Raw genomic sequence first — 27,994 nt, forward strand, 5'->3', positions numbered from 1 at the left:
AAAAAAAAATGCTGTGGAGGAGGAGTTTAAGGTCAAAGTTTTTCACAGAATACGGCTGTTTGCTCCCGAAAACAACGACCAAATGCTGCTTTAACAACTGTTTTTTACAACGCAACATTCTTTCCTCACACATAAAAGGTAAATATCTCTTTTGCTGCATGACTTTGAGCTCTCTTGAGCTCGAGGCGAATTAAAAAGTCTGCTTCACGATGTGAAACAATTGAAATATTCAAGTAAATTCAAACGTGTTTGTCAGATTAAAGTTTCGTGAAGCTTTTGCCTTTTACATCGAAACGTCGACACCCGTAAAAGTGCGTGTAAATATGCTCATCTGAGGGTCCAAATGTTGCAGGAAATCACGAGTTGAGCTCAAGTTACGGCTGAGAAGTCAGTGTTTTATGATGCATGTCGACATTGCGTCCCGTAATAGACATATTCATTCGTTTATACGAGCATATTGACAAGTGAAACCTATAGCTATCACTACATATCATTTTTTATTACCTCGTAGCGGTATCTGTTGAAAAGAATTGTGCTTGTAGATGTGGCAAGCACAACTTTTCTACAAGCTCATCTGGACATTTAAATGAGATTCAAAGCGGCAAGTGGCAATAGTCTCATTGATTTATGAAACTTCTATCTTTTTCTGTTCAACAAACACATACTGTAGATTTCAGTGCATCTTTATTATGCTGAAATTAATTGAATATTTAAGGTTTTTTTTTAACAGTTTCAATCATTTATTTGAAAACCGAATAAGTAGGTAGCTGTTTTCAACGGACTGCTATTTTAAAAGGAAACACAGGATGTTTGAGTTCAAAATCCTTCGTTCTGATTTAGCGTTGAAGGACACTTCATGTGACCGTGGGCAAAATGTCTCGTTACCTGAGGCATTTCACGGCGGTGGGTGATGAGCAAAACACCGCAACCCAGTGGCAGGATGAAGAACTGCACGTTGGCAGCGAAGCCCTTGAGCTCGCCACAGGGCATCACCTGGGTCAGGTCAGCTTCAGAGACTCCCTACGCAGGCTTTACAGTGCAGAGAAGTTCCAGGTAAATGATACCACCCTACATTTATAAATAGTGCTTTATATAATTTAGATCCAGAGGGGTCCTAAAGTCTGAAATGCAAAATGAATTAGATATATTTAAGATTATGCACTATTTTTAGATTACTAATCAATAGTGGTCAGAGAAATCTGATTACAAAATAATTACTGTAATCTTATTACCTTTAGTAAAAAAGTAGTTTAACGCATTACATTTTAAATTCTAGTAATCAGATCACACTTACTGACTTTCAACCCACTTCGCTTTCAAGGCAAGTTAGTCTTGAAGTTAGTGGCCATTTTGGGAACGCTTCCGGGCAGCTACTGTATTTCCTATGAATACAAGCTGCATGAAAGTTCAGCTCCTGTCTTCCTGAATGGGGAAAGACTGAAACAGAGACTATTTTGGAGAGATGGGTCACTTCTATTAAAATGATTGTGGGGAATTGGAATTGTCAACAGTTGTACAGTAGAAAGGAAGTCCCGCCTTACAGGTAAAAGAGCCAATCACCTTTTAGATACAGACATCGCCTGTCAATCAACTCAAGAACGCACATGCGCATTAGCTATACAAGCTAGAAAAAGTTGTTTTTTTAGCGTAATCTGAGGTAAAGAAGCACAATTTATGATACCAATGTTGTCAGATTTGACTGCTGATTTGAAATATGTTCTTTGATCATAATCTTGACCAACCGTTTTGGATATTTCGGTCTTTCTCCATTCAAGTAGATAGGAGCTGCACTGGCACGCCGCTTGTTTACCTAGAAAAATAGCTCACCGTGAGCATTCCAAAGATGGCCGCTGAGTGACCTGACTTGCTAAAAAGACTTTGACTGAAATTTCCAAAACGGTTAATCAAGATTACAATCAAATACCATTTTTCAAATCAATGACAAAATCTGACAACAATGGTATAAGTTGTATTTCTTTAGCTCAGTTAACGCGAAAAAAAACAAAAACACGTTATTTGTCAGGCTGGTCCAGTTAATGAGCATTCTTGATTTGACTGATAGGCGATGTCTGTGTCCAAAAGATGATCGGCTCTTACTTCTAAGGAGGGGCTTCCTTTTCTATATCTGCCATATTGGGTGTTCCGATTTCTCCCATTCATTTTAATACAAGTGGTCCATCTAGGGCTAAATAGTCTCTGCTTTTATTTAAGTTGATAACTTACATTACTCAGGTTACACATTTCTAAAAATAGTATTATATACAATTTAAAACATGAATTATATTCATATGTACTGTACATCTGTTTGTGTGTCATGGATCATTAGGTTTCTCGCATTGGAAGAATGTAAAATAGAAGCAATTTCAATAGTGCTCTCTAACTTTGGACCTCATTGTACAGTTGAAGTCAGAAGTTTACATACACTTAGGTTGAAGTCATTAAAACTCATTTTTTTACCCATTCCACAGATTTCATATTAGCAAACTATGGTTTTGGCAAGTCGTTTAGGACATCTACTTTGTGCATGACACGGGTAATTATTCCAACAACTGTTTACAGACAGATTGTTTCACTTTTAATTGACTATATCACAATTCCAGTGGGTCAGAAGTTTACATTCACTAAGTTAACTGTGCCTTTAAGCATCTTGGAGAATTCCAGAAAATTATGTCAAGTCTTTAGGCAATTAGCCAATTAGCCTCTGATAGGCTAATTGGAGTCATTTGGAGGTGTACTTGTGGATGTATTTTAAGGTCTACCTTCAAACTCAGTGCCTCTTTGCTTTACATCATGGGAAAATCAAAAGAAATCAGCCAAGACCTCAGAAAAAACAATTGTGGACCTCCACAAGTCTGGTTAATCCTTGGGAGCAATTTCCAAACGCCTGAAGGTACCACATTCATCTGTAAAAACAACAGAACGCAAGTATAAACACCATGGGACCACGCAGCCATCATACCACTCAGGAAGGAGATGCATTCTGTCTCCTAGAGATGAACGTAGTTTGGTGCAAAAAGTGCAAATCAATCCCAAAACAACAGCAAAGGACCTTGTGAAGATGCTGGAGGAAACAGGTTGACAAGTATCTATATCCACAGTAAAATGAGTCATATATCGACTATAGATAAACCTGAAAGGCTGCTCAGCAAGGAAGAAGCCACTGCTCCAAAACCGCCATAAAAAAGCCAGACTACAGTTTGCAAGTGCACATGGGGACAAAGATCTTACTTTCTGGAGAAATTTCCTCTGGTCTGATGAAACAAAAATTTAACTTTTTGGCCATAATGACCATCGTTATGTTTGGAGGAAAAAGGGTGAGGCTTGCAAGCCAAAGAACACCATCCCAACCATGAAGCATGGGGGTGGCAACATCATGTTGTGGGGGTGCTTTGCTGCAGGAGGGACTGGTGCACTTCACAAAATAGATGGTGTCATGAGGAAGGAAATTTATGTGGATATATTGAAGCAACATCTCAAGACATCAGCCATGAAGTTAAAGCGCAGTCGCAAATGGGTCTTCCAAATGGACAATGACCCCAAGCATACCTCAAGTTGTGGCAAAATGGCTTAAGGACAACAAAGTTAAAGCCCTGACCTCAATCCAATAAAATATTTGTGGGCAGAACTGAAAAAGTGTGTGCAAGCAAGGAGGCCTACAAACCTGACTCAGTTACAGCAGTTCTGTCCGGAGGAATGGGCCAAAATCCCAGCAACTTATTGTGAGAAGCTTGTGGAAGGCTACCCAAAACGTTTGACCAAAGTTAAACAATTTAAAGGCAATGCTTCCAAATATGATGAATGTGATGAAAGAGATAAAATAAATATAAATAAATAAATAAAAGCTGAAATCATTCTCTCTACTATAATTCTGACATTTCACATTCTTAAAGTAGTGATCCTAACTGAATTAAGACAGGGAATGTTTTCTATGATTAAATGTCAGGACTTAAAAACTCTGTTTAAATGTGTTTGGCTAAGTTATATGTAAACTTCTGACTTCAACTGTACATATATGGGCATGAGGCCATTTCTATGCCATATTAATGTTTTTATCATTGAAAATAACTTTGGGTTTGGGTTCTTTTGTTGATTAGATTGTTGTTGTGAGTCTGGTAATTTTGGATGCCATATTCGTCCTGTGCGAGCTGCTTATTGACTTATCTATCATTGAAGCAGATCATCACAGAATTGCCCCGCAGGTGAGTTCAGTTCAGATGCCCCTCAGCAAAACTATTCTCAGGAGAATGTATTTTACACCAAGCTGTGGCCAGTGGATGTAATGTAAAACTGTGATAATCCTCCATCCAAATGTTTCTGCCATCATTCCAGGTATTTCACTATCTCAGTCTCGCCCTTCTCACATTCTTCATGGTGGAGTTGTGTGGAAAAATCTACGCCTACCGTCTGGAGTTCTTCCGGCATAAGTTCGAGGTGTTTGATGGAATTGTGGTGGTGGTGTCCTTCATCCTGGATATTATTTATATCTCAAAGGAAGATGCATTTGATGCCATGGGGTTGCTGATCTTGCTCAGGCTGTGGAGAGTGGCCAGAATCATAAATGGTACAGAACTGGTTTTTACATATCAATTGGGTCGAGTAATTTAAATGTCCGATTTGTAATTAGATTTAACACTTAAATACATACCTCGGGTCTTTAAGTGACCCGGGACCTCATTCTACCCCATCAGTTTTTTGGAGTTATGCCCCCACTTCTTTAGTGTTTCTACAACATTTCTCTTATGAATTGTCTAATAATAAAAAGGTCAAAATTGGCAAAAAAAATAAATAAAAAACATCCTTTTTTTTTTTTTTTTCACCCAATTTGGAATGCCCAATTCCCAGTGCGCTTTTAAGTCCTTGTGGTCGCGTAGTGATTCGCCTCAATCCGGGTGGCGGAGGATGAATCCCAGTTGCCTCCGCGTCTGAGACCATCAACCCTGCATCTTATCATGTGGCTTGTTGAGTGCATTGCCACGGAGACATAGCGCATGTGGAGGTTTCACGCCATCCACCACGGCATCCGCACTCAACTCACCACGTGCCCCACCGAGAACGAACCACATTAGTGACCACGAGGAGGTTGCCCCATGTGACTCTACCCTCCCTAGCAACCGGGCCAATTTGGTTGCTTAGGAGACCTGGCTGGAGTCACTCAGCACGCCCTGGGATTCAAACTAGACAACGTCTTTTACCACTGAGCTACCCAGACCCTATAAAAAAAACATACTTATTGTTTAATCACCAAAAGTGCAGGTCTCAGTGACCTGAGATGTGGAATAGTGTCGCAAATATATATAAAGTGTTATGTGTAGCTCAGTATGCGTTTGACAGCCAGTTGCATCTCATGAAATTTCAGTGTGGAAGTAATTAATCCCATTCTATCATTTGTTGCATCATCTCTTTGATAGAAAAAAAAAAAAAAACACCATAATATAGCAGAACATGCAGCTTTCTTTTCTATTATTTTCTGATTGTTTTCAAAAATGCTTTGACATTTTTACACTATCTGGACATTTTGTAGATCCATTTGTGATAGATATAAGTGCCGGGTTGCTGAAGACCCGAGGAACAGTATGTAATAATATTTGGCAAAACGCACATGCATTTAAGGGTTAACGGGGCAAAATACCACTAATTAGTATATATGAAGTGTGAATAGGAGGGGGTATACAGTGACCCGAAAAAGTAGATGGACACATAAACAACACTTAAAAATGTATGAATGTCATTGCATTAGAAAACAAAATAATGAAACCAAGTGGCATCCCCGTTTCAGTTCACCTGTAACTGTCAAAATACTTTTTGGTGGCCATTGTATATAAAGTTGTGTACACCACACAACACTTGCCTCTCTTTTCCTTTGAGAAACTTGTTTACTCTCTCATAGGTATCATCATGTCAGTGAAAAATCGTGCCCATCACAAAGTTCAGAAAGTGAAAGAGATCAATGAAAATCTCGTTCAAGAAGTCAATGAACTTAAAGAGCGAAACACCAAAATTGTAAGTAGATTTCTCTTTAAAAATCACTATCGTAACCCTATTGCTGAAAATGTGGTAATATGACATTTGATAGCATTTGTGGCTTAATCTTTCAACAGGACCAAGAAAATGCCAGGCTTCGGGCACTTTTAAAACAGCACAGTATTGAGTTCTGACTTCAGGTGTCAAGCAGAACGTTCATTAAATCACATCACTTGTTACTGGCAATTTGATTGACAGTGATAAAGACCAATCAAGTCTTATTCCATATGAAATGTGAGGAAATGCATGATTTGAAAAGTGCATTGTGTATAAATTGTCACTTAAAAGCTGAATTGATCTAGGTTTGCCTACCACTTCTAGATCTTTAATTGCACTCTTTAGGGCAGATGGATATTAAGGCCATTTACTCATGTTGATGTATGTACAGCAAAGGTCAAAGTTAACATGCAAAGGGAAATCTATAAATGTTATATGTACCATACTGTCATTTTAATCCTATCTCAGAGTATAACATGATTGATATTCATTAAGAAATCTTAGGATCAATATTACTGTTATGTATGAACTGCACATTTCTTTTAACATTTCTTTCTTATTCTGAATGTGAATATGTGAGCAAATAAAAGCTATGCAGTAAACATTTTTATAAGAGGAATGAATTAGTGATAGACCAGTTTATCGGCCAATCAATCATGACCGATTAACATGGTGTTATTTTGCTTTTGTTCAAAAATTAACCGATGGATAGTCCACATTTTCTGGTTGTAAATTTTGAAGTGTTTAATTTCAGCAATTTTTTGTCAGCATTGTATAAGCCATTGGTCACCCTGCTCTTTAGATTTTGGTAACGTATCTACCACTGAAAAAAACATATTGGTCGACCACTAGGATGAAAGTATTCTTTATTTTAAAAATGTGAGTGCATTATATACAATACTAATAGACAATAAATACTATATGCATAAAATGAAATCATGCTATCAACACAGAATCATAAATATAAAAATAAAAAAGTATCACTTCTTGAAAAAGCAGCAATAGCCTGATATTTGAGGATGTGTGTGTCATTGTCAGTAGTGCAAAAGAGATACTGAAATGGTTTTCTTGACAATATCTTAAAGGAAAAGTTCACCCAAAAATGAAAATTCTCTGATCATTTATTCACCCTCATCCCAGATATGATACTTTCTTCAGCAGAACACAAATTACGATTTTTAGAAGAATTTTTCAGCTCTTTTGGTCCATACAATGCAAGTGAATGGGTGCCAAAATTTTGAAGCTCCAAAAATCAATTAAAGGAATGTTCTGGGTTCAATACAAGTTTAGCTCAATTGACAGCATTTGTGGCCACAAAAAATAATTTTGACTCATCCCCTCCTTTTCTTAAAAAAAAATCAAGGTTACAGTGAAGCACTTACATTGGAAGTAAATGTGGACAATGAAAGCGAATGTGGCCAATTTTTGGAGGGTTTAAACCGAAATGTGAAGCTTAACATTTTATAAAAGCACTAACATTCATTCTTCTGTTAAAACGTGTTTAGTATTTGAGCTGTAAAGTTGTTTAAATCTTAATTTTACAGTCATTTTAGGGCTTTAGGGTTTGTTGACATCATCATAGTAACAACGTTGTAAAATTGGCTATAAATTTACACAGAAAAGGTTTGTAAGCGATTTTATCACACTAAAATCATGTATACATGTATATTGTTTATGTCTTGTGGCTATACTTTTGAAACAGTATTTTAATGTTAAAAGTGCCTCACTGTGACACAGATTTGTGCTTTTTTTAAAGAAAAGGAGGGATGAGTCAAAATTACTTTTTGTGGTAATCAATATTATACCACAAACCCAGAATATTCCTTTAAAACAATGTCTCCAAAAGCGATTTGAAAGATGTGGGTTAGAAACAGATCAATATTTAAATCCATTTTTACTATAAAGTCTCCTCCCTGCTCAGTCTCCACTTTAACTTTCACATTCTTCATGCATATGCCTCAGAATGTCTAGCAAAAATTAACTTAAATATTGATCTATTTCTCACCCACACCTATCACATCACTTCAGAAGATATGGATTTAACCACTGGAGTCAAATGGATTACTTTTATACTGCCTTTGTGATTTTTGGAGCGTCCAAATTTTGGCACCCATACACTTGTATTCACATTGTATGGACCTACAGGGCTGAAATATTATTCTAAAAATCTTAATTTGTGTTCTGCAGAAGAAAGAAATTCATACACATCTGGGATGGCATGAGAGTGAGTAAATGATGAGAGAATTTTCATTTTGGGTTGAACTATACCATTAACAAATGTCTACATGTTCAATATATTATCCCATATATTATACAAATGGAAAGAAGAAGTCAAAGGGTAGTTTGGCATCAATTGTGGGAGGAACTTTGAATCCTGGACTGGCAGATGCAGACACATCAACAAAACTAACCGAGCTTGTGACAGACAGAAGACCACCAGCACTGGTAAGGAGGGCCTGAAGAAAGAAAAGGAACTTTGAATGAACATTTATATGTGAAATCAAGTATTATGACTTTGTTAAAGATACAAAATTTTGGCAATTTTGTGCAATGCTTTTGTGGTTGAGAAGTAAAAAACAGTAAAAGGGGGTATTCACATAGGCTGTGTTCTTGCATCCATCTGGGATATTTTTTAATTGTTAGGTCTATGTAAACATACACTAACACATACATATATATATATATATATATATATATATATATATACACATATACATATATATATATATATATATATATATATATATATATATATATTGATCGTTACATGTCTCACTGTTTTTTCTGCATCTTACACCATGAGCGCCAGGTTACCAAAACAGCGTGTCAAGTTAAAAGAAATTAAACTTTTAAAAAAGCCATGACAATTTATACATTATTCATATATATATTTTTTTGTAAAATGGAACTTATGTTTAGTAAATACAATTTAAAAATAAAGGCTGATACTCGTCAAAAATTTTTTGGTATGTTTAACTCACCAAACTACTGGTATTAGTATGGATTGTTTCCATGACACTAACAATTTGAGCCTGGGGGTTCAGCAAGGCGCCGTACTTGGTCCATTTTACTTCTAGATGGTATGAGAGTGGTATGCTGCAAGCCTGTGTACCCTTGGTAAACCATAAAATGTGTAGCAAGACATTAGTGGGAAGTGTATACAATGGTTTACAAATCAGAGGGGTATTCCAGAAAGCAAGGTTAACTTACTGTGACATAAACCCTGAACTCTCGGTTGATGAACCCAAAACTTGCTTACGTGGGTTCCAGAACACCTGCGCGGGGTTAGTTCACTCAACCATGAGTTTGAAACTCAAAGTTTGTGCGCATTCTCGGTGAACTCAAAGGCATTCTCAGCAGATCACCGAATCCACGAGTCACCATGGAAACAGACGCTAAGAAGAAAAGCAGGCCATATTTCAGTGAAGCAGAACATTAAGTTTTAATGACTGCAAACGAGCATTATTTCATCTTCACTCATAATAGCGATAGCAGCTACACTGGTTTAGGACTGAGAGTTTGCTTGACAGAAATTATACTGAATCATTGCGTGAATTGTTTTTAATTAATAAAACTATAAAGTTCTACCGTACATATAAAAGCTTAATTCAACATTAATATTAGACCTCTCTCGCCTACATTAATGTTTAATAGGTCGACCGTTACGTTATTTGTTATTAACATTCATATTCTATTAATATTATGATAATAGGCTATAGGTTTCCTATATATTTTATTTTAAGATTCATTTTAATGGTATTTACCATGATCTGTACATGCTAATTTTATTTTGCTGTATGTCATGTGAACTGAATGTATTTCCTTTATTTTTTAACACCAATTGATGTACCCAGCTGGGGTTTCTAAAAACATATAATCATATCACCTTTAATTCCCCACAGTTGCTGATGGTGTCATTGTATTAACAGACCCTCTTTCAATTGTAGGATCTCCCACAGTTGTCATCATTTTCCATTGATTTAATGTAATGTTTTTTAGTAGGCCACACATGATTATTCAGTTACAGGGAGTTACATGTCTATTGTGTTCTTTTCACATTTGATGTTGTATTAAAACTTGTCATGTTGTGTTGTCATGAACAGTAGGGTCCATCTGCCTCCAGCAACTTGGTACGGAATTAAATTATGTTGTTTTAATTGAAGATCATGTGTCTGACTATACATTATAGATGGTCATGATCTCAGCATTAGGGAAAAGTAACTCATCTCTTCCTTGTTAACAGGAATCTGTAAAAGGTCCCTCTTGAAATGCAGAACAAAAATGTAATTTAGAGATGGACCATGTACAGCTTCTGATGGAGTAGAAGAGGCTGAGCATCATCAGAAAGATACATTTTTTCATTGAATCACCTGACCACCAGCTAAATGAGGGCACTGTGTGTGACTAAATGACAGCATGTCTCATTTATATTTTCAGATAATAAAGAGAGTACAATGAACAAGTCTGGAAATGTGTGCATTTATATGTACAGTAGGTACTGAATTAGAGTGATAAAAAAAATCTCTAACCTCTATATCTGTGGTCTGTGAAATTATCACATATCATCGAGTTAGTGAAGAAGAATAACAAGTGATTCATTGCTTAAGCTTTTAATTGGCAGACATTACCTGCATATTGATACTATGGAATGTCATTTTATAAATAACATTAATATTCATTGACTAAAGGAACTGTAAATAGAATGTGGGTGCTATAATAATTTTATTCTATGAAATTTATAGAATAAAAATGATTTATTAGAAGGGCTAAATATAAATACATAAAGCCCTGTCTTCACAGTGAAGAGTGTGGGGGACTTTCCAATGTGTTCTGCATTAAAAAATATTACAGTATTAAACCTTCCCATTAAAAGTTAAAGCACAATGTACACAGTTTGTTCACTTCTGAATGCAAATCTGCGGTGTGAGACTGGAAATGCCAGAGAAAAGAAGAATTGTGAGGTAAAGATTGCAGTTTACCGTCATATTGCTTTAAAAGAATAATATTGTGCATAATCTGAACTTTCTCGCCCACTGTGCCGCTATTAAAAGGGCACGCATGTGCTGACAGCCTCTGAAACGTACTAACATCTACCTGAAATAAACTCTGGAACATAACCTACTCCGGAGTAGGTTATGTTCTGAAAGTTGCTATGGCTACTAACATACCCTGAAAGATCCCTAAATTTTTGGAACAGAAAGCGGAGGTTATCCGCTTATTTTGAGTAAAATTACCCCGGGTAAGTCACTTAACCTGCTTTCTGGAATACCACTCAGCTTTGCATCATTTTACTGCCAAACAAATTACATGTCAACATTTCCTCTTAAAACACTTCTAAAGTGTGAGAACTCCAGCACCAAGATCTATAACACACATAGAGAAAGGGATAAGCGGACTGTGTACCGATGTAATGGTTTGGTTCTGTATTGGTACCCAGTCCAGAGGGCTCTGTGGCAGGGAATTCCCAAATGAGGCCACATGGTCAGGGAAGTTCTGGCCTTTCAGGGTCCATAAAATGACTTCAGATACCAGAGAACAGTTAACTGCATCAGACAGCCTATAGGAAGGGAATAAATATTACACACACAAATATTGCTTGATAAACACAATATGTACATTTCATCACTGCTACAGCCTCCTACCTTAGAGTGCAACCCGATACCATGTCTATACCAAACAGAACAGGGGAACGTCGGGACGAGCCAAGCAAACAATCCTGATCTCCGGCATTTTGGACGATAGTGAGAGATCCACTTGGGTCAGCGGCCTGAACTATCCCAGTAAAACAGCAGTCAAGGACAATACTAGTCCACTTTCTTTCATGGAGGATAACATTGAATCATATTAAAAGTCTTTATCAGAAGCACCACCTTATTTTCAGGGTAATGTTCATGAATAATATTAGTAAACAAAATGAAACTGTATGTATGTGTGTGTATATATACAGTGGTGTAAAAAAGTGTTTGCCCCCTTCCTGATTTCTTATTTTTTTGCATGTTTGTCACACTTAAATGTTTCAGATCAAACAAGTTTAAATATTAGTCAAAGATAACACAAGTAAACACAAAATGCAGTTTTTAAATGAAGGTTGTTATTATTAAGGGAAAACAAAATCCAAACCTACATGGCCCTGTGTGAAAAAGTGTTTGCCCCACCTGTTAAAACATAACTTAACTGTGGTTCATCACACCTGAGTTCAATTTCTCTAGCCACACCCAGGCCTGATTACTGCCACACCTGTTCTCAATCAAGAAATCACTTAAATAGGACCTGCCTGACAAAGTGAAGTAGACCAAAAGATCTTCAAAAGCTAGACATCATGCCGAAATCCAAAGAAATTCAGGAACAAATGAGAAAGAAAGTAATTGAGATCTATCAGTCTGGAAAAGGTTATAAAGCCATTTCTAAAGCTTTGGGACTCCAGAGAACCACAGTGAGAGCCATTATCCACAAATGGCGAAAAAATGGAACAATGGTGAACCTTCCCAGGAGTGGCCGGCCAACCAAAATTACCCCAAGAGCGCAGCGACGACTCATCCAAGAGGTCACAAAAGACCCCACGACAACATCCAAAGAACTGCAGGCCTCACTTGCCTCAGTTAAGGTCAGTGTTCATGACTCCACCATAAGAAAGAGACTGGGCAAAAATGGCCTGCATGGCAGAGTTCCAAGACGAAAACCACTGCTGAGCAAAAAGAACATTAAGGCTCGTCTCATTTTTGCCAGAAAACAGCTTGATGATCCCCAAGACTTTTGGGAAAATACTCTGTGGACTGACGAGACTAAAGTTGAACTTTTTGGAAGGTGTGTGTTCCATACATCTGGCGAAAAGTAACACCGCATTGCAGAAAAAGAACATCATACCAACAGTAAAATATGGTGGTGGTAGTGTGATGGTCTGGGGCTGTTTTGCTGCTTCAGGACCTGGAAGACTTGCTGTGATAAATGGAACCATGAATTCTGTTGTCTACCAAAAAATCCTGAAGGAGAATGTCCGGCCATCTGTTCGTGACCTCAAGCTGAAGCGAACTTGGGTTCTGCAGCAGGACAATGATCCAAAACACACCAGCAAATTCACCTCTGAATGGCTGAAGAAAAACAAAATGAAGACTTTGGAGTGGCCTAGTCAAAGTCCTGACCTGAATCCTATTGAGATGCTGTGGCATGCCCTTCAAAAGGCAGTTCATGCTCGAAAACCCTCCAATGTGGCTGAATTATAACAATTCTGCAAAGATGAGTGGGCCAAAATTCCTCCACAGCGCTGTAAAAGACTCATTGCAAGTTATCGCAAACGCTTGATTGCAGTTGTTTCTGCTAAGGGTGGCCCAACCAGTTATTAGGTTTAGGGGGCAATCACTTTTTCACACAGGGCCATGTAGGTTTGGATTTTGTTTTCCCTTAATAATAACAACCTTCATTTAAAAACTGCATTTTGTGTTTACTTGTGTTATCTTTGACTAATATTTAAACTTGTTTGATCTGAAACATTTAAGTGTGACAAACATGCAAAAAAATAAGAAATCAGGAAGGGGGCAAACACTTTTTCACACCACTGTATGTACTATATAGCGCGGTGCAAAAGTTTTAGGAACTTGTGAAAAATGTCTTCAAAAATAATGCCACAATTAGTTTTAATTTATCAATTATCGTCATCAAAATCAATTAAACTTAAAAAAAAAAAAAAAACTAAAACAATATTTGGTATGACCACCTTTGACTTCAAAACAGCACCAATTCTCAGGTACACCTGGACACAGTTTTTCTTGGTTATTGGTAGACAGGATGTCCCAAGCTGCTTGGAGAACTTGCCACAAATCTTCTATCTATTTAGGCTGTCTCAGTTGCTTCTGTCTCTTCATTTAAACCCAGACTGACTCAATGATTTTGAAATCCGGGCTGAAATCTGTTGTAGGACTACTTGTTCTTCTATTTGCAAAGGAAATGTTGAAATCTAAAACTGATATTTCCAACTGATACACTAAAGCAGAATATATAATATTACCATTTCAGACAGATGTTTTTGAAAAAAATATAATGCACCTAAGACTTTTACACAGTGTATATATATATACACACACACATACCTACACATACACACAGTTGTGCTCAAAAGTTTGCATACCCTGGCAGAAATTGTGAAATTTTGGCATTGATTTTGAAAACATGACTGATCATGCAAAAAAAGGATAGTGATCATATGGAGCCATATATTATCACATAGTTGTTTGGCTCCTTTTTAAATCATAATGATAACAGAAATCACCCAAATGGCCCTAATCAAAAGTTTACATACCCTTGAATGTTTGGCCTTATTACAGACACACAAGGTGACACACACAGGTTTAAATGGCAATTAAAGGTTAATTTCCTACACCTGTGGCTTTTTAAATTGCAATTAGAGTCTGTGTATAAATAGTAAATGAGTTTGTTAGCTCTCACATGGATGCACTGAGCAGGATAGATACTGAGCCATGGGGAGCAGAAAAGACCTGCGTAACAAGGTAATGGAACTTTATAAAGATGGAAAAGGATATAAAAAGATATCCAAAGCCTTGAAAATTCCAGTCAGTACTGTTCAATCACTTATTAAGAAGTTGAAAATTCGGGGATCTCTTGATACCAAGCCAAGGTCAGGCAGACCAAGAAAGATTTCAGCCACAACTGCCAGAAGAATTGTTCGGGATACAAAGAAAAACCCACAGGTAACCTCAGGAGAAATACAGGCTGCTCTGGAAAAAGACTGTGTGGTTATTTCAAGGAGCACAATACGACGATACATGAACAAAAATGAGCTGCATGGTCAAGTTGCCAGAAAGAAGCCTTTACTGCGCCAATGCCACAAAAAAGCCCGGTTACAATATGCCCGACAACACCTTGACATGCCTCACAGTTTCTGGCATACTGTAATTTGGAGTGATGAGACCAAAATAGAGCTTTATGGTCACAACCATAAGCGCTATGTTTGGAGAGGGGTCAACAAGGCCTATAGTGAAAAGAATACCATCCCCACTGTGAAGCATGGTGGTGGCTCACTGATGTTTTGGGGGTGTGTGAGCTCTAAAGGCACGGGGAATCTTGTGAAATTTGATGGCAAGATGAATGCAGCATGTTATCAGAAAATACTGGCAGACAATTTGCATTCTTCTGCACGAAAGCTGCGCATGGGACACTCTTGGACTTTCCAGCACGACAATGACCCTAAGCACAAGGCCAAGTTGACCCTCCAGTGGTTACAGCAGAAAAAGGTGAAGGTTCTGGAGTGGCCATCACAGTCTCCTGACCTTAATATTATCGAGCCGCTCTGGGAAGATCTCAAATGTGCGGTCCATGCAAGACGACCGAAGACTTTGCATGACCTGGAGGCATTTTGCCAAGACGAATGGGCAGAATTTGGGGCCTCATAGACAACTATTACAAAAGACTGCACGCTGTCATTGATGCTAAAGGGGGCAATACACAGTATTAAGAACTAAGGGTATGCAGACTTTTGAACAGGGGTCATTTCATTTTTTTCTTTGTTGCCATGTTTTGTTTTATGATTGTGCCATTCTGTTATAACCTACAGTTGAATATGAATCCCATAAGAAATAAAAGAAATGTGTTTTGCCTACTCACTCATGTTTTCTTTAAAATGGTACATATATTACCAATTCTCCAAGGGTATGCAAACTTTTGAGCACAACTGTGTGTGTGTATATATATATATACACACACACACACACACACACACACACACACACACACACACACACACACACACATCTGAACAAATATATAAACGCAACATGCAACAATTTCAAAGATTTTACTGAGTTACAGTTCATTTAAGGAAATCAGTCAATTGAAATAAATTCATTAGGCCCTAATCTAATCTAATCAATGTGTATGGAAAATTTCTGGGATCTTTTATTTCAGCTCATGAAACATGGGACCAACACTTTACATGTTGCGTTTATATTTTTGTTCAGTGTACATACATACACACATTTTCTGAAAATGTGGTGAAAATTTTGTGGTACTGAATTACAAAATTAAAATTAAAAAATTTAAATGTATTATTTGTATTAAATTTTTGTGCTTCAAATTCAACATCCTGTTGGGTGAACTGAAAGGGAGCCAATTCTTATATTATGAATTTTGCTCAACCCGACTGTCTAAAGAGGTTTGTGATAAGGTAAGGATATTCTGCTGTCCTTGTTCCTGCCACAAGTGGCAGTCCCACCACATAGCCAGGATTGCCACTATACCGCAACCCTGCTGTGTTCGTGATCTCCTGTCAAACGATGTACAAAAGACTTGTTTTGGTTCTACACAGAAAATGTAATAATAATAATTACATCAATTATGAAAAGGGTAGAATGGCAGTATTCAATACCTGCAAGAACAAAATCTGAAACTCTTGTTGTATGGGCACCCTGGCACTTATAATGGCTCCCAGCAAAACTGATGCAGTCACATTCAGGATTTCACCAGCTTTGCTGTACCTGAATGTGTATTGCACCTGAAAAACATTACAGTACACAACAATTATTCCCAAACCTGTTAAACATCATTAGCACCTCACTGTTAATATTAGAGATTCCTCTGATACATTAGTAACATTTACATTATGCATTTAGCAGATGCTTTTATCTAAAACAACTTATAGTGCATTCCAGGTAATCATTTAATCCGTATGTATGTTCCATGGGAATCTAACCCATGACCTTGGCATTCTTGGCGCAATGCACTACACAAAAGTAATATGTGTATTAGAATATAAATCTCCTGTGTAAGGACACACCTGCAGTACAACGTTATTGCAGACGTCACCGGACTCCAGCAGCACAGGAACATAGGCAGCAATCTCAGCAGGGTCTACTGGCGTCTGTGTGCCCTCCAAAGACTGCAGGGTAATGGCAGCTACCTCCACTCCTATGACCTAAATTTGTACAATTAAACAATCTCTTTAAATGCAAATCAGTGTATGGTTTATGAAAGTTCTATTGAAATGGCTGGCTTACATTAGCTTCTTTGTTCTTTCCCTAGAGACCAAAAAAAACAAAACAAGAGATTGTTTAGTGACTTTTGGTAATTATACAACAGGGTTAATAAGGCCCCTTTCCGTAGAGTTTGGTTTGATGACTGTGATGCAATGAAGGACTCACAGAACGGATGCTGAGGCTAATATAGGTCCTCAAATCCAGAGCCTCTAGTGTTGCACAATCACGTGCCAAATCAAAAGTCCTCATACACCTGCTTGTTTGGTCCTTTAGGGAAGCTGTAATATAGTAGTGTAAACTATGTTCAGACATACAGTAAGGTACACAGAATAAGCAATCTAGTCTAGTGTAAATGGTTTTACCACAAAAAAGGGAAGTGGGTTTTTTCATGTGGCTTCTGAAAATGTAAATATCTAGTTTTTCAATTGTCATTCCACTGTAAACAAATAAACAAACAAACTGTGACCCGAGTTTTTGCTCTGTCGTACCTGCAGGGTTTGCATCTAAGCAGTGAGCTGTCCCCGCAGAGGCAGGAAGAGTGAAAAATTTCTCCTCAGTAGCTTCATTCACTGTTTGAATGAGATCTCCATACTGGCCGAAAAGAGACAGAAATGTTGCTTAAACATTGGCAATAAAAAAGGAAATGAAATTACAGTTATGTTTTTCACTTTTGAGGAATAGCAACCATCATCATTTTCCAAACAATATGGGTGTTTTTTTGGTAGATCAGAGCTGTTATTACATGCATTGATCAGTTGTAACCATGTTAAATATAGTCCAATGTTGTTTCCAACATGAAACCTGATGCTAATGTAGTCTTCAGAACACTGGTAGCGTTATACAGAATATGGATTCCAGTTGCACACTAAGGTACATCGTGTGTTTAAGAAATATTAAAAACTTTACCTGGTATCCTGGAGAACTTTCCACATTAGCACTTTCAAGTGCACTTTTCTCCCACAAACGGCCAAAGAAGAATTCCATAAATTGGCCAAAAAGGGTGTCAAAATTTTCTTCAGTGGGAATTTTTGGAGTTGCAAATGACAAGCCTTCCTCATCTTAAAAGAAAACAATGATAAAATGTAAACTGATTCAAACGTACTGCGTTTAGAATAATTGGCCTGTGTCTGATTATAGTTAGCAGTGAAGATTATGTTGGCTTGACAAAGTCAAAATACTGTTTTTCTACAGACTTAGTTTTTCCAGATTCCCTAAACCAAGACCAATATTATCGATTGTACCTCCTCTTAAGCACTTTCAAGCAACATCCACCGAACTTGGCACAGACCTTCAGGCTCTTCTGACAACATGATCACACGGGAGGTCAGCATGTTGTTTCGGAGAGTTCTGTTATCCTAGGATCGACCACATTATGCAGACTCACTGACAAGCGGCATCTCCTATCAGACATTCCCATCCTCCCATCAGCTACAGCTTGTTTACCTTCGCCTGTGGCGTGACCAGAAACGCATGCCGTCAGCATTGTGGGAGACCCTGGTTCGGATTCCGCATTGAAACTAATTGTGATTAATCGTGTTCTCATAATCAGTGACGAGTGCGATTCAGATATATTTTCCCTCTAACGTTACATTTTTACTATACTGGTTAGGTTTAGGTTTGGGGGTACAGTATATAAAATATGCATTCCTCTTCACTGTATTACAGCCTGTACAGCTAAAAACAACTCGCTTCACAACTTGCTTTGGCCGCCCCTCTGTGGACAATACCTGGAAATTGGAGCTCACATGTGCCCATATGCCCAACAACACTTTTTGCTTTGGCCACTGGGGGCAGTGTTAAGAATTTTACGATTTTAGCTTAAGAAAAGTCAACCTACTGTTTCCGATTTCACTGTGAGATCAGTCTGCTTCTGACTTGGGTTGCTATGTCTTTTCTTACTGATTGGATTTACGGTTTTTCCATAGCGGATAACACAGTCTAACATTGACAGAATGTCCAAACGGGTCAAGACTCTGTCACAGAATATTTGTAATTTCAACTGTCTCTGTAAGGCCTGTATAACTTTTGAACTTCAAACTTTTAAAACTATTTTAAACCAGGCTTTGTCAAGTCAACATCAAAGTTTGTCTTGACAAACTTTACCTATCAAGTATATATCATAAAGCAACCTATTTAAAAGTCGATTATCACTTAAACAATACAGTAATGGTGTATTTAAGCTTTATTAATTCAAGACATCTCATTCTGTTCAAACGCCTTAAAATATTCACATACAGTTAGCAGACTGAATACAGAAGACGTCAGGGTTGAAGTCTCGCTGGACAGAGGATTTCACACGAGATACACCTTCTGATGTGGTGCTAAGGGAAAATACTACTGCTTCCTGGTTGCACAGTCTGGGGTCACTACTGTGAAAGAACAAAAAAGATAATTATGTACAAACATCTGATGATTTCACTTAGTAATTAAGTCAAGCTATAAACTATAACAACTGTGGAAAACTTGCTTCAAGCAACACTTCATGTTTTAGCACGTCTCAACAGCAGCATCATGAGGCATGCACATGCAAAAAAAAAAATTTAACCATGTTTGTATAATGTATGGTATCATTTATTAAAAATGTAGACGTTTGTTAAAGGAATAGTTCACCCAAAAATGATCTCATCATTTACTCACCCTCATGCCATCCCAGATGTGTATGACTTTCTTTCTTCTGTAGAACACATTTGAATAAAAATAAAAATTCTCAGCTCAGTAGGTCCTTAAAATGTAAGTGGATGGTGATCAGAACTTTGAAGCTCCAAAACTCACAGACAGTCAGCATAAACATCATCCATATGACTCCAGTGGTTAAATTAATGTCTTCTAAAGCTAAATGATCGCTTTTGGTGCGAAAAACATCAATATTTAAAGGAGCACTCAGTAACTCTTGTTCATGTTATCTTGGACTTACAGTGTCACCTAGTGGCTTGGATGCAGCACCATTCAAAATCAATAGTTCAGCCATGAAACATTAATCAGCCATGATTAATTTAATCCAAGAGTGAAAAAGTCCAATAACAAGACGGTTACTGAAATTGAGTAGTATTCAGCTGGTCATGTGATTGTAAAATGGCAGCCCCCATGAGGGTGCCCCTGCCCCATGTAGAATAAAACAGCTTTTATAAGGTTGCTGATATGACTGAACTCTTCATCTCCTAGGAGTGGTCATGATTTTATACATATGTTTCAAAATTATAATTAATTTCTTTAGAAGTAAAACTTTTGTAATGGGGAAAAAATTACTGAGTGCACCTTTAAGTCCTTTATAACTATAAATCATCACTTCCTTTCAGCAGCAGTATGCGCATTGATGAGAGCGCTGAGTTCATGCGTTCTCTCGTATTCACGCGGTCTCTCGTGTGACATACACTATATTGCCAAAAGTATTCGCTCATCTGCCTTTAGATATGAACTTAAGTGACATCCCATTCTTAATCCATAGGGTTTAATATGACGTCGGCCCACCCTTTGCAGCTATAACAGCTTCAACTCTTCTGGGAAGGCTTTCCACAAGGTTTAGGAGTGTGTTTATGGGAATTTTTGACCATTCTTCCAGAAGCGCATTTGTGAGGTCAGACACTGATGTTGGACGAGAAGGCCTGGCTCGCAGTCTTTGCTCTAATTCATCCCAAAGGTGCTCTATCGGGTTGAGGTCAGGACTCTGTGCAGGCCAGTCAAGTTCTTCCACACCAAACTCGCTCATCCATGTCTTTATGGACCTTGCTTTGTGCACTGGTGCGCAGTCATGTTGGAACAGGAAGGGGCCATCCCCAAACTGTTCCCACAAAGTTGGGAGCATGGAATTGTCCAAAATCTCTTGGTATGCTGAAGCATTCAGAGTTCCTTTCACTGGAACTAAGGGGCCAAGCCCAGCTCCTGAAAAACAACCTCACACCATAATCCCCCCTCCACCAAACTTCACAGTTGGCACAATGCAGTCAGACAAGTACCGTTCTCCTGGCAACCGCCAAACCCAAACTCGTCCATCAGATTGCCAGATGGAGAAGCGTGATTCGTCACTCCAGAGAACGCGTCTCCACTGCTCTAGAGTCCAGCGGCGGCGTGCTTTACACCACTGCATCCGACGCTTTGCATTGCACTTGGTGATGTATGGCTTGGATGCAGCTGCTCGGCCATGGAAACCCATTCCATGAAGCTCTCTACGCACTGTTCTTGAGCTAATCTGAAGGCCACATGAACTTTGGAGGTCTGTAGCAATTGACTCTGCAGAAAGTTGGCAACCTCTGCGCATTATGCGCCTCAGCATCCGCTGACCCCGCTCTGTCATTTTACGTGGCCTACCACTTCGTGGCTGAGTTGCTGTCATTCCCAATCTTTTCCACTTTGTTATAATACCACTGACAGTTGACTGTGGAATATTTAGTAGCGAGGAAATTTCACGACTGGACTTGTTGCACAGGTGGCATCCTATCACAGTACCACGCTGGAATTCACTGAGCTCCTGAGAGCGGCCCATTCTTTCACAAATGTTTGTAGAAGCAGTCTGCATGCCTAGGTGCTTCATTTTATACACCTGTGGCCATGGAAGTGATTGGAACACCTGAGTTCAATTATTTGGATGGGTGAGCGAATACTTTTGGCAATATAGTGTATACCCGTTGGCATGTTACGGATGTAATCTCACATTTTTCTCTCGCGGTTGAGATATCCAGGATAAGCACAAAAATGCACCAATGTCTGTAAACAAATACAGATCGAAAACAAAACCAATGAAGCTTCTGTACAGCATTCCTCCTCCTCAGTTGTAAGCAGCGCTGGACTTTCATTGAGTCGCACTTGCCTCAGTTCTCACGCGAACATGAAAAAATATTGAACTTTTTCACACCAAAAGCAATCATATAGCTTTAGAAGACATTAATACAACCACTGGAGTCATATCGCTGACGTTTGTGCTGACTGTCTGTGACTTTTGGAGCTTCAAATGTCTCATCACCATCCACTTGCATTTTAAGGACCTGCTGAGCCGAGATATTTTTCTATCTCTATAGTTCAGCAGAAGAAAGTCACACACATCTGATGGCATGAGGGTGAGTAAATGATGAGAGAATTTTCATTTTTTAACGAACTAACCCTTTAAATTTGAGAGCAACAATTTAATAATTTAACAGTTTAGGTCGTCAATTCTGATTGGACGAGCAGTGTTCCAAGCATGCTTCATGTTTTGTATCACTGCTTCTCTGTGTGTGTGGCTTTCCAAATAGTGGTGGGGATTTTGATTTATTAATCATTTTGATTTTATTCACTGATTTGTTTAGTGACCACTTCTTGATATTGCATATTCACTCCAGTAGGTAGAAACAAAGTGTGTCTTTGATAAGGGTTTTCAAACTGGGGTTTGGGGATGCGGCAAGGGGATGCTAGGGGGTCCACAAAAAAACTTGAGGAAAAAAAGTCAACATTATTTGAAATTATTACCATTTCATTCTTTAACCATTACGGTTATTTTATCCCACTGACAGCCATAGTTTAAACCATAAGAAATAAAACAAATCTGCATATAATTTCATATATTATAAAAAAAAAAAAAATAAAAAAAAAACATTTCTTATTTGTAAGAAATAAGAGCTGTACTTCACTATTCTCTTTAAAGCTACTTTGAAACAATATTTATTGTTTCGTTTTTGTGCTATTCAAATAAATTTAAATTCAATTGAAAGTGTCTCTCTTCGGGTTTCAACATCTTACATTACTACATAAGAAAAAAGACACACTGTCAAATTTATTAAAAATATTTTCCATATAAAATTGGAAATTTAATTTTGCTTTAGTACAATGGCACTGTAAAACCCAGTTATTTAAATTTTGCACAAAAATTGTCTTTATAATATCATGTTTATTATTATTTTTTCACTGTTATGAGTGAGTCGTTTAATCATTGACTCAACTGATTCTTTATAAACACAGAGTCTGAATGATTCGTTCACTTATAAGATTTGTTAAAAAACACTGATTCGTTTACTAACAAAACATGCTAGTTCAAAACCAGAGAGAGGAGTTGTGCTTAATTCTTTTAACTATTTTCGCTGGCGGAGAAGAAATGCACAAACTAACTGGCCAATTAATTATCTGAAATTAAAGTTATTTCATATTATTTACTTGTTTGTATATTCAGCATACAGTCAAATGCTGATACATGACATAACAACATTCTTGCTCATGTGATATTGCTTAAATATATTTAAAAATTATCTGTAACTTATATAATTACGTATTGGAGAGGAAAATGTTGTCTAAAACTGCAAGCAGAAACAACCCCCTCAGGGCCGGCCCGTGGCATAGGCAGAATAGGCAAATGCTAGGGGCGCCATCCATCCATAGGGGGCGCCCAAATGAATGAGTGATATTGTTTTTTTTTTTGCTAATACTATTTTAACACTATTAATTCAAAATATTACAAAAAAGCAAAAAGCCCCCACAACAACATAACTACATAGCTTATATTTTCTGTTGCCCTCAGCATCATCCCGGCCTAGTGCATCAATCGCTCTCATAGTTTGACTACCTGATTGTGGGGGATGGGTGAGTTCAGTTATCTGAAGTGACACTGTCACTGAACAAGATAAATTAGCATCAGTAGCCTTCTTCAAACATGTCAAAAAGAACAAAGCCCTCTGGTGCCCAGGGAAGAAAAAGAAGAAGAGAAGAGGAACAAAAACGGGATCAGAACAGAGGTAATGTGATTTGATAGTTTATCTAACTGCATATTAGTTACTGTTGGATCAGTGTTACTACTAGCTAGCTTACTTTGGACGATACTAGTAACATTTGCTAATTTAAATAGCTAACTAGAATTAATGTCAGTTACTTTTACCTTAAATTCATTATGCTCACCGAAGATGTGTGTGTGAACAGTGAACCTGCCATTAGGGAATGTTGGAAAGACTATTCAGGTGTTGTTTGGGGAATCACCTAACCTATAATAAATAATTTTGAGAAAAAGTAAATTAAAATGCTTTTCCTTTTTTTTTCATCCCCTTTTGTAATTAATAGTTGTAAGCCATTGCATTTTCATTATTGATTGTTATATTATATTATTATTATATATTATTATATGAACTATAGCAAACAGCATGCTAGAGGATTGCTCATTGAATACAAGTTTTGTGCATGAATGCTAGGTGTAATTACTCTTGCTATTTGTGTTAAGGCTATAATGTGGCTTAAGTGCTATTATTGTATATTGTTTCACCATCAGCAGCTTTTTTATTAATATAATGTAACAGCCATATACTCCTATTCTCTCTTCAGATGCACTTTTGAAATATTTGAATCCCACCCCTGCAAATCCTGGGCCACCTGCAGACACCTTCTCTACCTCAGCACAGCCCAGCGATGCAGCATCAGGTGCACCTGTCCCATCTACCTTTGCACAGACCAGCGATGCAGCATCAGGTGCACCCGTCCCATCTACCTTTGCACAGCCCTGCGATGCAGCATCAAGTGCACCTGTCCCCTCTACCTCACCACAGCACAGCCCCAGCACAGCATTGTGCATCTACAAAAAGGCTGCACCAATAGACCCTGCTGACTGACCATCTGTTTTAAATGATAAGGTAAGAACAGAATTTGTTCTCAGAGGACCGTATCAAATAAAAAACCGTTTCACATTTCCGAAACAAAAAGACGGGAGAAGGTGTCAGCATGACTATTTTAACAGAGTCTTAGTCAGTGGAGAAAAAAAAAAAAAAATCAAAAGAAGCTGGCTAATGTACTCAAAAAAGAATGATAGTTTGTACTGCTTCTGCTGCAAAATATTTTCTCGGAGAGATTTCAAATTGAATAGAGAAGGGCTAAGGGATTGGAAAAATGCAAGCCACTTGCTCAAGGCCCATGAGGATAGCCAGGAGCACAATACACACATGGCAACATGGAAGTCATTGGAGGTCCGTCTAGGGGCTAACAATAGAGAAACATGAGATGGTACTCGCTGAGGCTGAGAGAAACAGGTGGCATGAAGTTCTTACCAGATTGGTGGCAATAATTCAGTGAAAGAAACATGGCTTTAAGGGGATCCACAGACACATTAAACAAACCAGACAATGGCAATTTTCTCAAAGAGGTGGAGCTTATGGCCAAATTTGAGTGGAAAGTGGAGCTGGCAGTCACACACATTACCTGGGCAAAATAATACAAAATGAACTGATAGACTCCATCAGCGCAAAAATACTGGATAAAATAGTGGAAGAAATCAAAACATCAAAGTATTTCTCCATTATTTTAGATTGCACCCCTGATCTGAGTCATAAGGAACAGCTCTCTGTTATTGTCAGGATTGTGTCACTGGAAGACATACCACAAATTAAAGAACATTTCATGGGCTTTCTTGTGGCAGAGGAGTCAACGGGGGAAAGTTTGTCATCTCTAATCCTCAAAAGGCTGGAGGAGCTGAACATCCCCTTTGAGAACTGCAGAGGACAGTCCTATGACAACAGCGCCAACATGAAGGGAAATAATAAATGTGTTCTGTCTAGGCTGCTTCAACTGAATTCAAGAGCATTTTTTGTCTCATGTGGTGCCCACACTTTAAATCTGGTGGTAGCTGATGCTGCTAAGAGCTCACCAGATGCCATTGGCTACTTTGGATATTTAGCTAAACTATTCAAACTCTTCTCAGCCTCCACCCATAGATGGGATATACTCCTGAAACATGTCAAAACCACCCTGAAATCTTGGTCAGAGACCAGGTGGAAAAGCAGGACAAACAGCATTCAGGCAGTAAGGTACCAGGCTGGGCAAGTCAGAGAGGCTCTTTTGGAGGTGAGGGAAACTACTGCAGACCCTGTGGTTGAAGCCGTCTTTGGCTGAGGAGATTGGACCCTACCGCTTTTCTGTTTGCACAGTCATATGGTATGACATCTTCAACAAGATCCAGCATGTGAGTAAACTGATGCAGTCACCCTCCATGCAGCTAGATGTGGCTGTCGACTTGCTGAAGAAAACCAGAGATTCCCTCACCTGCTACAGAAACACTGGATTTTCTGATGCACAGAAAACTGCAAAGGAAATGTGCGAGGAGATGAACGTGGAGACTGTACTCAAACAAAAGCGGTTGAGAACCACAAAAAGGCACTTTGGTTATGAGGCACCAGATGAGCCTATTGGTGATGCACTTCGAAAAATGGAAACCACATTTTTTTATGTGTTAGTGGATACAGCCCTCTCTTCACTTGATGAGAGATTTCAGAGCTTGGGAGAGGTGAATGACAAATTTTGGAGTGCTCCTCAACTTCCCCAACATGTCAAAAGAAGCGTTGCTAGAGCACTGTCAAACCCTGAGCACTGCTCTAAGCCATGACGGACAGCAAGATATTGATGGCAGGGAACTTGCTGTGGAAATGCAAAACTTTCCACATTTGCCATCACAAAACATAACAAACATGGAACTCTTGACCTGTCTGCATGAGAAGAAGCTGACAGAAATTTACCCCAATATATGGGTAGCTCTGAGAATCACTGCCACTCTTCCTGTGACAGTGGCTGCTGCTGAAAGGAGCTTCTTTAAGCTCAAACTGATTAAAACCTACCTGAGATCTACTATGGTGCAAGAACATCTCAGTGGACTTTCCATCATAAGTATAAATCATGTGGTCTCACAATAGCTGTCTTATGATGATGTCATAGATGACTTTGCTGCAAGAAAGGCAAGGTGATTAAGGCTGTAATGCTACATTATGCATATTACACTGAGGTTTCTGTACTATAGTTAGTTTTTTGTGCAATACTCTTATTTAAAATTAACTTTATGTTACTTGTTTGCTGCAAGAAAGGCAAGGCGAGTAAGGCTGTAATGCTATATTATGCATATTTTGCACTGAGGTATACTTAGTTTTTAATGCAATACTCATATTTATATTGTATTTATAATTTGTTTTATGTCACTTGTTTCTTTAATACTGTTATTATTTTGTGGGGGGGTTTTGTTTCTAAAATAAAGAAAATCTCTAAAACATAAAAAAATGCAGTTTCTGTGTGAGTGTATGAACACAATGATCAGTGGTGGAACTGGCTGCGATGCAAGGGGCACCAGCTAAAATCTTGCATAAGGAACCAAATTGGTCAGGGCCGGCCCTGAACCCCATAACATTTTTACAGTTGTTCAGTCCAATAGAGTTGCCCCTTCCACAGATCACATACTTTAGATTTAAAACTCAAAGGACTTTATTTTCCCCCAAAGAAAGAGGAAGATGTGTGCCTTCACTTCTGTTGCATGTCAAATTTAGTTAATTAAAAGCTTACCTGACTCTCTCTACTGAGCAGCCAGTAAACAGGGACAGTTCCTCTGTGCAGTCTGGATCACAGCAACAGTTTATGTCACACTGCTCATTTTGCAGGTTGCATGGACACAAATTAAAGACTGAAGATAAAAAAAAACAGGGCTGTTAACGAGTAAACAGTCATACTTTGTTTACATTGTTAGCCATCCGCACAGAGAGATATCTAGCTGCACTCACTCTTACCGTCAGTTTTAGGAGTCGGCAGGACACCAGAGAGCGGCAGAGGATGTGCTGCTGTGGCGGATCGCGGTGATTTGGTGGTCGTGTCTTGGATGGAGGTCTCCGTGGTTTCAGTCTGATCCGGGAATGCTGTCACGGATTCGGGCGTCCGCGCCGTTGGAGCTGAGAAAGAAGACGGAGTGGGACTGTCTCCCAGTTTCGTGAAATTAAGCGAATCATCCCAATAAGTAAACGTGTCGTTCGTGTGCCTGAGTGTTATATTTATTGCTCCTGTGGTATTTGTGTCTTCAAAGCACAACGAAGTTTCTAAATATGTCAAAATAATTAGCCAAAACACCGCCATGCTTGGATACAGCGCGCGCTGCCACTGGTATCTAGGAAGTGAAATGCATTGTGGGATTTTGAGTGCAGAGTGCTGACCCGTTAAACGCAGTGATTATCCGCGGGGTCGTAAGCAGGTTCCAGTGTGTATGCGAAAAATAGTGGGTATTATTTTTGAATATTTTTATTTGACTT

General features: G+C 38.4%; 3 protein-coding genes across 4 annotated transcripts in view; 2 read left to right on the forward strand and 1 right to left on the reverse strand.

Moving 5' to 3' along the window:
• On the forward strand, window positions 1-7,028 carry LOC127432787 (voltage-gated hydrogen channel 1-like). Its single transcript, XM_051684209.1, has 6 exons — window positions 1-138; window positions 841-1,053; window positions 4,095-4,199; window positions 4,330-4,561; window positions 5,888-6,000; window positions 6,099-7,028. The coding sequence occupies exons 2-6, from the start codon at window positions 874-876 to the stop codon at window positions 6,153-6,155; spliced, it is 687 nt and encodes a 228-aa protein (XP_051540169.1). The 5' UTR covers window positions 1-138; window positions 841-873; the 3' UTR covers window positions 6,156-7,028.
• LOC127432786 (uncharacterized) overlaps window positions 1-27,994 on the forward strand; it is a 76,501-nt gene that overhangs the window by 18,982 nt on the left and 29,525 nt on the right. Inside the window, exon 1 of one of the 2 annotated variants that reach the window (XM_051684207.1) lies at window positions 20,379-20,940. The exons of the other annotated variant lie outside the window; for it this stretch is intronic. Coding sequence (XP_051540167.1) covers window positions 20,534-20,940 — 407 coding nt within the window. The 5' untranslated portion in view covers window positions 20,379-20,533. Of the gene's footprint in view, window positions 1-20,378; window positions 20,941-27,994 lie in introns of those variants that run through there. 2 annotated transcript variants of the gene reach the window in all.
• On the reverse strand, window positions 6,868-27,848 carry tctn1 (tectonic family member 1). Its single transcript, XM_051684140.1, has 14 exons — window positions 27,482-27,848; window positions 27,261-27,378; window positions 19,236-19,369; window positions 17,907-18,058; window positions 17,489-17,591; window positions 17,166-17,278; window positions 17,022-17,042; window positions 16,802-16,939; window positions 16,394-16,519; window positions 16,203-16,291; window positions 11,661-11,798; window positions 11,422-11,575; window positions 9,000-9,131; window positions 6,868-8,474 (listed from the first exon to the last, which is right to left on the reverse strand). Exons 1-14 carry the CDS (start codon window positions 27,819-27,821, stop codon window positions 8,328-8,330), a joined length of 1,905 nt encoding a protein of 634 aa, XP_051540100.1. The 5' UTR covers window positions 27,822-27,848; the 3' UTR covers window positions 6,868-8,327.

The sequence above is a fragment of the Myxocyprinus asiaticus genome, chromosome 42 (genome assembly GCF_019703515.2).
Source record: "Myxocyprinus asiaticus isolate MX2 ecotype Aquarium Trade chromosome 42, UBuf_Myxa_2, whole genome shotgun sequence".
Classification (NCBI taxonomy): Eukaryota; Metazoa; Chordata; class Actinopteri; order Cypriniformes; family Catostomidae; genus Myxocyprinus; species Myxocyprinus asiaticus.